Below are 11880 nucleotides of genomic sequence, written 5' to 3' on the forward strand. Positions count from 1 at the left end.
TTTTCCTTCATTCTTAAATACAGCTGGATAGAAGGTTCTAGGTTGACAGTTATCCTCAACTACTTGAACGTTACTTCATATTTACTTAAACTTGTATTTGCTAGTGAAAGTAATTCTTTGTAGATAATCCATCTTTTAAAACTCTGATAACTTCTGTTTTTTAAATGTTTATTTATTTTGAGAGAAAGAAAGCATACATGCAGGGAAAAGGTAGACAAAGTAGGAGAGAGAGAGAATCCCAAGTAGGTTCCATGCTGTCAGCACAGAGCCCAACACAGGGCTCGATCTCACGGAACACAGGATCATGGCCTGAGCCAAAATCAAAAGTCAGATGCTTAGGGGCGCCTGGGTGGCTTAGTCGGTTAAGCGTCCAACTTTCGCTTAGGTCATGATCTCGCGGTTCGTGGGTTCGAGCCCCGTGTCGGGCTCTGTGCTGACAGCATGGAACCTACTTGGGATTCTCTCTCTCTCCTAGAAATAAATAAAACATTAAAAAAAAAAAGTCAGATGCTTAACCGACAGCCCCCAAGCATCCCCAACTCCGATAACTTCTAAGATTTTTCTCACCTTACTACAGTTTTACTACAGCATGTTTCATGGTATCCATTTGTTTTGTTTCCATTTTGTTCCTTGGCATAAGCTTTTAATCTGGAGACTCACGACTTTAATTTGGGAAAATTCTCAGCCTCCATGTCTTTGCCTCAGATATGTGAATGAGACCTTTTTGTCGGACCATGGTTCTTTACTCTCTTGACCGTTCTGAGTTCAAACTGGATTAGCCTAAGTTTGCTCTGTCCTGGGAAATGAGTTGAGAACCCATCCCCCTTGGAATTCTTCAGATCCCATCTTACTCGCCTCATCCTTCCCATCAGCCCACCAGAGGGTTGAAGTACATCTGAGATCATCGCCATCGACCCTCAATTCCCATTACCCCCTTTTCTTTGTCTTTATTCCTCACAATCCCTTGGGACAAAATCTTTGGCCTTCTGCTTCAATCCCATCATACCATGCCCTACTTCCTGTCTCTGGCCTCATGGCTAAGAGTTAATGGTAGACTGGGCATGTGATAAGACAGCCTGAAATGATAAGTATTTTGAAATAGTATATCTGTTACTCTATGCAACAAAAACAGGTAACAAGGTTACAGGGAGTCTTTATGTGCTTACCTTTAAGGTTCTATTGAACATAATTTGATATTTAATCATTTGGAAGACTCATTAAGATACATGTTTCATTGCACAACATCTGTATAACAATTCGCCATCTCTGAAATGCTCTAAACATCTCACTTGGTCATAAGCATGACGCTTGGAGTTCAATGTCATCGTCCTCTGTCATTCATGGATGAAGAAACTGAGCCACTGATCAGCTCACTGGCCCAGATCACAACTCCTAGGTAGAGAGCCGACACTCAGGCCCTCATCCTGACCTGCGCACATGCTGCAGTACCACACTGATCCCAGGATAAAGAGCAGTTCCTTTGTTTTGACTAAATTTGTTACATGCTTGTCAATAGAAAGCTCTTATGGAGAGATTGCCAGAGTAACCAGCTTTGCCTTGAGCTGTAGCTCTTCACATTTCCAGTCTTATGTCCATTTATGTGAAGCCATTAACGTTTTCAGTTATACCTGCTTTTTTTATATGGCATGTGTCCAGGTTTCTTTTTTCAGTAATTTGCATCTGACACAGACATTATTAGGTCAGTGTTTAGAAAGTGATCTCTCTATCATATTGCTGTCACTAATTAACTTCATAGAAGAATCTTGAAAACTTTGTCATTAACATCCATTTTTAACTTTTTTAAATGTCCGTTAGCATCAGAATAGTTGTGTGCTGCTGCTTTAAGTGCCCACCAATTACAGGTAGATTGAAATCTACCAAGTGGCCTAACCAGGTATGAATGAGAGCCCAGTACTTCTTGACAATGGAGGGTCTGGTTTGTGGCCAGAAAGTCGCGTTTGCAACATGCAATTGAGCAAAGCCAAATAGCCTACCTAGGGACTATCTTCATATGCTCACACTTTGTAAGATTTTGCGGTCTCCAACTTGGCTGGCTAATACACAAGATGAGAAGCGGTGTTTCCCTTCATGATAGAGAAGGTTCCAGGGAAGAGGGGAAAAGGGTTGTTTGGGAAACAAGAAAGAACTCCATGAATATGGGAAGTCCTAGAGGGAGGTGAACTGACAGACTCTGGATTAAAGGTTTACTGTGCCCTCTGCCTTGAAGAAAAGCTTTTGACTTTCTAAAAGACTTTATATACTTCTAGCCTATGTTTTACATGTTATTTTATAATCTAAACTTTTTAACTTAGCATTATTTTAGGTGGGCTTTCTGTATATTCACATAGCCTAACTTATTTTAATCCCGTTGCATTAATAATTACATAGTTTCCTTAAATATTTCTCTGTTATTTACTGATCATGTGAGTTGTTTCGAGTCAGTCCATATTAGAAACAGCACAAATAAAATGGTATTTTTACAGTCTTTCTTTGTGTCCTGGTTCCAAAATTGGAATTACTAGATCTTTGTATGACTAGTCCGGTGTGTCTTTCTCGTACTGGCAGTTTGTTTTTTGAAAGTATCATATTAATTTACCAGCCCCACCAAACAGTAGGTTTTATGATCTTTAAATTTTTTTTTCTCATTTTATCAGCCGAGGCATTACTGCATAGCTGTTTCATTTTGCTAAAGCCAAACATTATGGCAGATGTCAGTTTGCTGTTTTCTCTTGGAAACTCTGTTATTCCTACCTTTTGCCCATTTGTGTCCTAGAGATTGGGTATCACCTTCTTCTACCTCTGTATGGTTTTAAAATGTGTGAAATAGTTTAATATTCTAATTATTTTAGTCATTTTCACCTTGTTTACTGTCTTTAGCCAATAAAAATATATTGGGATCTGCGGCGTGTGTCACATAAATCTAAGCATATTTTTCCCAGAGTTGTATGCCCCCTGTGAAGTAGTCAGGCTTGAGCTGTCACCAGAGCGGGCAGGTGCTGCCCCAGGGGGTCAGACCAAAAGTAGGAAACAAGCTAGCTGGAGTGGCAGGGCATTTGGCTGCCCTGCCAAGGCTGGGAATTTGGTTGATATGCTGGAGTTGATAATGGAAGAATAATAATTCATGACACATTTGTCAAGTCATATCAAGAAGCGGCTAGACATCAAAGCTAGGCAAGTACGAGACAAAAATATGTGCTCTGGCTGGGCTTTCTTAGCACCCTGCTCTCATCTTAGAGAAACAGAGTCACTGGAGCATGTGGTGGCTCCCTAGCACTGCCGCCACTGGCTCCTGGGTCTCTGTTCTTTCACTAGTGGTGGACTCATCAACAATCAATGAAAATTGCTTCGGGTGAAGGCCCATTAAAAACAGGGGCTCATATCAGTTCTTGCACCACTCCTGTTTTAAAATTAGAACAGTTATGCAGATAAATCATTTATCTGCATAACTGCTCTGTGTGTGCGTGTGTGTGTGTATAAAATGTATCCTCTTATAAATTTATCCCCCCCTCCCCGTGCCCCACAGAAAATATCTGTTGACTTATGTGGTCTGGAGAATTGAAAGAGCTGTTTTTTCAAATCTGTCTCTAATGTGTGCTTTCCAATTTAAATACAATTCACTGAAATATTTTGTTTCTAGTCTCCGGAGAATACAGAGGGCAAAGATGGATCCAAAGTAACTAAACAGGAGGTAAGTGTATCTTTGACTTCCTGTATTTAATTATTTTAACTGGAAATTTTTAAAATATTGTTAGGGTTGTGTGCATCTGAATGAATGCAATTCCGAATAAAGCTGTTGAGGCTACATAAACGAGAGATAAAAGTGTCACTGTGTAGTATTGCTTGGCCTAGGTAAATTTCAGTTGAGATCACTGATGAGACATTTTCCGCTTACTCTGTTGTTTATGCTTCTACCTGTCCGTCCTGCTGTCTGTTAAAGTAGATGCTGAGAATTCCTTCTGGGCAAAGAGGGAGATAATAGGTAAATTCATCAAGGAGAACAAAGTCTGCCTTTCACAGCAAGAAAATGAAAGACTGTTGATTTAATAAATTCTCTGCTCCAGTGAGTGAATTATACATTTCTTCTTTAATTCTGAATATTTACCTAAAAGGAGTCATCTCTAAAGTCCAAAACTGAGGAAGGACACACGAAATGTTGAAATACTGAACTTTTTTTTTTTTTAATCAGGAAAATTCTTAGGGCTTGGGATAATTTATTAGGCAACAACTCAAAGAAGCTCTGCATTAAAATACAGAAACCTCCAAAAAACTAAGAAGTCAAGAGAGATGGGTGCATTTGCCCACTGTGGTAATATCATGAACCTCTATAAGGAGATGGATGAAAAAGTAGCAAATTAGAGGCTAACAATGATGACAGCCATTCACATTTGCACAGAGCTTCACAGCGTGTGGAAAAGCTGCAGCTCTTACCCTTGAACTTATAAACTAGCCGAGGTCACTTGAGAGACAGAAACAGTATCTAGTTACAGATTCTTTGATTGAAGGAATCATATTGTGGTTTAATAATTCAGAGGCGTTTGTCATGCATAGCAGAACCCCTCCACAAATTTGTACAAGGAAATTTGTTCTGCCAAATGGAAAACCTTTAACAGAATCTATAACTAAATCAATGTAAAAGCCAAACAAACCAAGCTGCCTGTCACCAAGGCCCCACCATCCACTGACCCAGCATTTAGTGCCTCACAGAGTTCGAGAGGTGAAGTTTCTGATCTCAGGTCAAGTTACTAAACACATGCTGGAACCAGCCAGAAAATGATAAGTACTTGGATTTTGTACTTAAAATGGCAAAAATGTAATTTGTAGGACAGTTGGCTAAGTATAACAGATCTTAATGGTTTTAGATTTGGACACAAAATGCGTTTGGATTTTTCCTTTAAGAACTGCTATTTAAATTGATCTGTCAGTCAGAAAACCTAGAAACCATTACACACAGTAGATCTTGGATCGTGTAAACAGTCTTTCCTAGCCTTCTACACAGAGCAACCAAGCTGGTTAGAATATATGTAAATGATTCTTGCTTATACAGCTGTCTTATGCATATTATTTTAGCTCCAGAATTATAGCTATTTGTGTTACTTATATATTTTATTTTTAATATTTTAGTTTATATTATTGTATGTATTACATTGTCACCAACAAAAATCTTCCCTAGAAAACACTCTTTCCCTGTCATTTAAGCTAAGACCAGATTAAAACTCATGATTTGTCTTCAGAACATCAACACAATTGTTTGAAAAGTGAAAAGATCAGCCAGCTGGTGGTTTAGGGTAAGAACTTTCAAAGAGTATATTGATTGATTCTCCCCCCTCCTCAATTGACTGAATTTTCTAGTTACGTCATTGTGTGTGCACAGCCTTGACTGTAGTGAATAGATACCAGTCACAAAGTGGGAACCTGATTAGAAAATCCTCTTCGACTGCCATGATATTTGAAGGGCATAGTGCAGAGCATAGTTTTTGGACAATAAATGACCACAGTGCGTTTAAAGCATTACCCTTGGCAGTTTACAAAGCCCTTTCACATTCGTTGTTTTACCTGATCCGTACAATAACCCTGTAATGAGGGCAGAGCACATTCAGTCCTCAACAGCAATGTATTGTGTACCTGTAATGTGCCACGCACTGTTCCGGGCTCGGCAGAATCCACAGGGAGCCAAAGGAGGAAAATCTCTTCCTTCATGGAGCTTCCATTTTAGTGGGGGGAGAAAGAGAGTAAAATAAAATCATCGGATATTTGCTATGAAGAAAAATAAAGCCAGGAAAGGGAATAATGAATATCAGAGAATTGTTATTTTTGGTAACAGATAAACACATTATTTCCAGCTTTCTAGAGGCCACAAGGTCCTGAGAGAAATACATCATTTTCCTCAGGTGTCACAGCTTGTATATTGCAGAACCAGGAAAGATATCTGAGGCCTGATTCAGAGTCCTCTCTCCTCCTGCCGCTTTTGTGGTCATCAGTCATAAAAACATGGTTATCCAGTGCCTTTTCTCTGTCCTCTCCATTCCCCAGCCAAGGCTCTGACCTTTTTCAAAAAAAGTTAATTTCTTTTTGGGTCCTCATTTATCTTTGGAAATTAAAAACAACTTGACTTTTGGCTTTTGTTTGGAGGTACACGTGGTCCCTGACTTGTAATGGTTTGACTTACAATTTTTGGCTTTACTGTGGTGCAAAAGCGATACTTTCGGTAGAAGCCATGCGTCCAGTTTTACTCTTTTCCCAGACTGGCTGTATGTGGCATGGTGCTCCCCTGTGATGCTGGGCACGGCAGTGAGCTGCAGCTCCCAGTCAGCCCTGTGATCAGGAGGGTGAACAACCGACACACTAAAACCCTTCCGCACCCACGCAGCCATTCGGTTTTTCACTTTCAGTCCCATATCCAATAAATTACATGACATATTCAACACTTTATTATAAAATAGGCTTTATGTTAGATGGCTTTGCCCAGCTGTAGGCTAATATACATGTTCTGGGCACATTTAAGGGAGGCTGAGTTCTGATGTTCGGTAGGTTAGGCATATTAAATGCATTTTCAGCTTAAGACAGTTTCAACTTACGATGGGTTTATCAGGATATAACTCCATTGGAAGTTGAGGAAGATGTGTATATAGTCAGGCTTAGAAGTGTTAAGAAATCTATAAAAATAAACATAACTTCAGACTCCACTGGAATGGCACATATGTTTCAAGCAATATTCAGCAAAGTCCAGTGATTCTACTTGAAGCCGGCTACCCCGGTGAACTTTGCCATAGAGAGATTAGACTTCCACGTTCTTTTGCAACGTTGAAGTAAAAGGCTCTGTGTCCTGGAGTAGTCTTCACCAGAATTTGCTCCAGCCCTGGGAACGATGTAGTAATCAAATGCTTTTTGAAAAATTTCATTGTGGCCAGCACCTGTACACCAGATTGACAAACCCTCCCATTATTTATCTTTGTAACTCTCGGTGACGTGTCATTCTGAAAGTCTTCTTTCTCCTCTGAGAACCACTTTTGGCCACTTCTGAAGATTCACAATCAACAAATTGGGAGAAATTCTGATTATCTCTCTTTTCGTAGTAACCCTGCCCAAGAGACTGAGTCTCAAATGAGTACTTAAAATTCTAGTGCTCTAAGGAGGAAAAAATAGCAGTCTAGTCTGTTATATATCCAATAAATATAGCCCAATCATTTATAGATTTTAAGGCTGTGAAAGCTGATGGAACTTTCCAGGAAGGTGTACACGCTTGCATGCATAAGCATGCTGCTGACTGTGAGTGAAAGGTTCATCTCAGCCTCCACTGTTTGCAGTGAAAAAGAAAAATCTCTTACGATGGTTACTGGAAAGGAAAATTTAAGGAAAGTCCTTTTTTTATAGCATAGAAAGAAGAGCTGGTAAATTTTAGACAGAAAGTCGTAAAATGATTTTGCAGTAAAAGATATGCTTTTTAGAGATGGTTGGTTTAGACAGCCTGAAGAGGCAGACCTTGTTTTTGCATGAATTTCCTAGGCTTTTCATTTTCAAACTCTTGTATTGGGCCTGAATTGTAAAAAAAAAAAAAAAAAAAAAAAAAAAAAAAAAAGAAGGGAGTCCTTCAGATCAGAACAGGTTTTGGGCCCTGCAGAGCGGTGCTTGCTTGGGTTGGAATGTTTCTGGAAACCCCGAAGGGCTCTCTGACATCCGCCTCTTCAGTGCGTCCAGGTGTTCCCATGGAGAAGAAGGGAGCAGCAGCACCAGAGGTGGAAAATCTGTCACATGATTTGGCTTTACTTCAATGAGATTTTCCTCAGGACAACTGCTTGGTGGATAGGAAGGCAGTTATGAGTAATAGCTAATGGTCTCTTTTCAGGCCTCAAACTAGATAGTAACCAAGTGGTGGCCTTAGCACACCTCACCCCAAGTTCACACTACTGCACATTTCTGGCGCTTACCCATTCTCTTCACCTCAGCATTTGTCGAAGGCCCCTGCTAGGCACTGGAGCTGCAGAAATGCAAGAGAAAATGGTCTTCTCTTGGTGAGAAGTGCAGGAGGGGCACAGACATGAGATAGATGAGGTGAACAGTGAGGTAAGGCCAAGGCGGTACACATAAGTCGACACCAAGTAGAGAGGGGTTCAGTTAAGGACCTTTCACGCCTCTTGAGCATAGAGGCTGCCATTTTTTCCCTCCGAGGGTACATTTTCTGAGCACTCTTCTGCCGGCTGTGCTTCACTTAGGAGATGGTAACGTCATAGTTCTTGAGGCCATGCAGAAGCATCAAAGAATAGCTCTGTTTCGTAATTAGTGGATGATCCTTTGCTCTTCCGTGTTCGAAAAGCATCTGAAGAAGCACAAGTTACCCACTTGCTGCCTGGTTTTAATACTACCTTTTCTTTGGTGATACCCAGTTCATTGCAATTAACCATCCCGAGAAAGGCAACACAGGATTTGGGCTCTGGGTCCCTGTGACTCATGGATGTGTTATCATGAATGCACCCATCAGTCCACTCATGATAATCCTAGCAGACACCATGGTGTCCTGCGGAGCATGTGATACAGGCATGCCTCCCATACTGCATGTCAAGCTGTACATCCTCTTTCCTGGTGCAGTGAATATATCAGGGCCACCACTTCACCGACACAGTCTCCTAGTCTCTGCACATTCTGTTAGCTGGCCTTAAGTCCAGGTCTGATTTTACCTCAGGACTCCAGGGTTAAAATTATTCATGGAGGCCCTGGCCCTTCATTTCCTTCTGCAGTTTAAAGAGAGAGGAGTTTAACTTCCTCTGGCTATTTTCAGCGAGAAAGTTCTTAGATGTGAAGATGGCAAGTATTTCTTCCAGTTTGGCCTGACCAGCTGACCTATCCTGACCTCAGCATGGCTTCCAGCATTCCATAATTCCTTGCAATTATGGCACAGGTTCCCACTGACCATTTTTGCTGACCGCCTTAAAGAAATTATTTGAAACATTTAAGCTATTGTAAGGAGGCAAAGTCTGCATAAGGCAGCAGGAATTAGGGGAAAGATTTGAGTCCATTTTTTCAGCACGTATTTTTGAGAATCTCCATGCTAGGTGGCACGTATACTATTCTAGCAGAGACAGAGCAGTGAGTAAAACAGACAGAGTATGGAGTGTTTATTTCTGGAACACTTTTCAAGAAAGGCAGTTATACTCTCAGAATGTGAAATCCCTTGGGGAGCCATCTTTTGCTGATGGTAAGTAGAATATCAGTTCTGTATGCTTATTTCTGAAATGCCTAACGTTTTTGCTATTTTAAATTTTCTTTGCGGCCTCATTTGCTTAATTTGCATCCTTGAAGAGAAAAAGATTTCCTGAAAGATACTAATCTCAACCCAGTTTTTCTAAATGTTCTCAACTTCCAAATTAAAAGGGAAGATTTAGTGAACTTTTTATGCTATCTCAGTCTTTCATTAAACATATGCATTTAGCAGATAAATAAATGCGCTTATTTTGTTACAAGTAAGAGGAAGTATTTCTTGTGAACTCTCTTTAAGATTTATAGTCATTCTCTTTCTAACATAGTAACAAGTCAGGGAACTCCTATTTTGGTTTCTACACAATTATGCAAGTCTTCTTTTGTATTAATGTGTAAGTTTTAGTTCTATTTGTAAGGAACAAGAGTCAGACTGGAACTAGCTCTTAAAAAGCTCCTCAGCTCTCCTATTTCATTTGTATCACACAAGTAGACTATGGGTTGGAACCTAAATTAATCCTTTCTTTGTCTTACCCACAACACCCTTAATTGGGAGAGGCCGTTTCTTTGACTAGTGTGTCTACCCCTCTTCAGAACACTTCTTGTTGAGTATTATGGTCCACAGGGCACTTGAAGTATGTTTTACTGTGCTCACCTGGAGAGCGTAATGGGAGTCCTACATTATACTCTTTTAACAAAGTAAGATATCAAGAATGAATTTTTAAAAGTCAGCTAGGTTGCATATAATAAAATGATATATTTTTCCATTTCCTTTGTAGCCCACCAGAAGGTCTGCCAGATTGTCAGCGGTGAGTACTTTAGAACCCCCTTGTTAGTTCTTATGAATACATATTCCCTCTGTTCAGGACAAAGCAGCAGAAGGAAGATTAAGGTGTTATTTCCCTTGAGTTTTTTTATTTCCTTTTTGTAAATTAACCTGGGTCACAGTCTCTAGCAAATGTGACCAGTGTTGCCAAGCAATTCACTTGATCGGATATGTCAGTGAAAAGTAGCAGCCGGCCCCATTACCAGGAGTACAAAGCCCAGGAAGCTGTTCGATATTTCTAGATCTCTGAAACAAAAGAAGCACATTAGCAAAGACCTACCCTTCTGATTCTACATATGATGTGCTAAAGTGGAGACGAATTCTGCTCTCTCTCCACGGCTTATACTTTACTCAGAAACGTGCGGAAAGTTATCGGAATCCATGTGCTTTTAGCCTCATTTCAGAACTAGACAATCTTTGAAAAAGTAACGATTCTACTTTGTTACTCAGAGTCTCCCTCTGTGAAAGGGAGAGGCCAGGGTTATGATCATTAAAGGCTAGGATGGGCAGCAGTGACCAAGCCTTGGCCATGAATGGGCTCCAACCCTTCTCACGAGGCTGTGCTCCTTGCTGGCTCTTGTGCTCCTCCTTGCCGCTCTGCTGATATACCAGCCGTTACTCTGCCACGAGCGGTCAGCGTGGCTCTCTGGTGGAGGATGTTGGTTAAAATAGCTGCAGCCCTTGCTGAGCCCTGAGATGTAGAGGGAAAGCCATTGGCTTGTTGGCTGCCAAGAGCTGCTAGCTACTTTGGTCTTCAGGGAAGCATGGATTTCATCTCAAACCCCTGTGCCTGGCACACAATAGGGACTCAATGCAGAAAAGGCTATGAGGGCACTGACAAGTTCCAGAATAGACCCAATTTAGGGTTGGGTAAGGCAGTGTTTCACGAAAGTTCCAACTGAAGGGAGCAATATCAGAGCCACTGGAAAGATGAATGGAGGAGAGGTCTGTCTGCACATAATGCAATCATGTGCGTACACGGTTAATCCAGATTCTGCCAAAGCCCCCTCAAGATGGTGTGCTCTGTCCAATGTTAACTTTCACCGTGAACTTTCATGATTCTGGAGTTATATTTTAACTTTCATTAGGCTTAACTATAGATTGTCCTACAAGCCATTGTATTCTGTGGATCTCTGTCCCATCCAGGGAGTAGACCTTATAAGTCAAATAGAAATCAAAATTTAAAATCAAGCTTTTCTTAGCACCATGAACCAGCAGTATAAGCACCTTCCACTGAGGTCGTTGGCCGTGGTGCCAACAGTCTCCTGGGTGGCCAGTGCGATCACTGCCTGCAGAATCTTATCTTTTCCTGTCCCATTGAAACACTTGAATGCTGAATGGAGGAGAGGTCTGTCTTTACAGAAAATATAAAAGAAAATTATTTGCTGTAAATTGTGACAACACATATATGTTAATACAATATATCAAAGCCTGGCATTACAAAATTTTTTAAATTCTGAAAACTTAGGAGCCGTGCAAGCTGCTGTATTTGGGGAACAGACCACAGATTCAGGGTGGTAAGAAGCTTAACAGAGACATCCCTCACTTTTCAAACCCAGTTGTCCTTTTTTATTTGAAACGTCCCGTCTTAATAGCCAATCTTCTGGAATTGAACTGTCTACAATTTTACTTCACGCCCCTGATGAACAGAGCCAGATTCAATATGAACCTGAACCACCTACAGTCATTGGGAACAAACGTATTTTTCTCCAGAGGAGGAGACCCTGGGCAGCGTTTTCTGTTTAAAAGCCATTCTCCCAAGCGTTGGGAGAAATGTACACTTATTTTTTTCTAGCTTGAGGAGAGAAATATTTGCCCTAAAGTAGCTGTAGAAAAGCAGAGGCTTTAACTAGTTATCTTCCCCA

General features: G+C 40.7%; 1 protein-coding gene across 3 annotated transcripts in view; it reads left to right on the plus strand.

The window, feature by feature from the left end:
- Positions 1 to 11880, plus strand: part of HMGN3 (high mobility group nucleosomal binding domain 3) — a 31249-nt gene that overhangs the window by 15751 nt on the left and 3618 nt on the right. For all 3 annotated transcript variants that reach the window (XM_077750261.1, XM_077750262.1, XM_077750264.1), the window contains exons 2-3: positions 3638 to 3688; positions 9969 to 9998. In XM_077750261.1, coding sequence (XP_077606387.1) covers positions 3638 to 3688; positions 9969 to 9998 — 81 coding nt within the window. The remainder of the gene's footprint in view (positions 1 to 3637; positions 3689 to 9968; positions 9999 to 11880) is intronic.

This window comes from Crocuta crocuta, unplaced genomic scaffold (genome assembly GCF_008692635.1).
Source record: "Crocuta crocuta isolate KB4526 unplaced genomic scaffold, BGI_CrCroc_1.0 scaffold9, whole genome shotgun sequence".
Classification (NCBI taxonomy): Eukaryota; Metazoa; Chordata; class Mammalia; order Carnivora; family Hyaenidae; genus Crocuta; species Crocuta crocuta.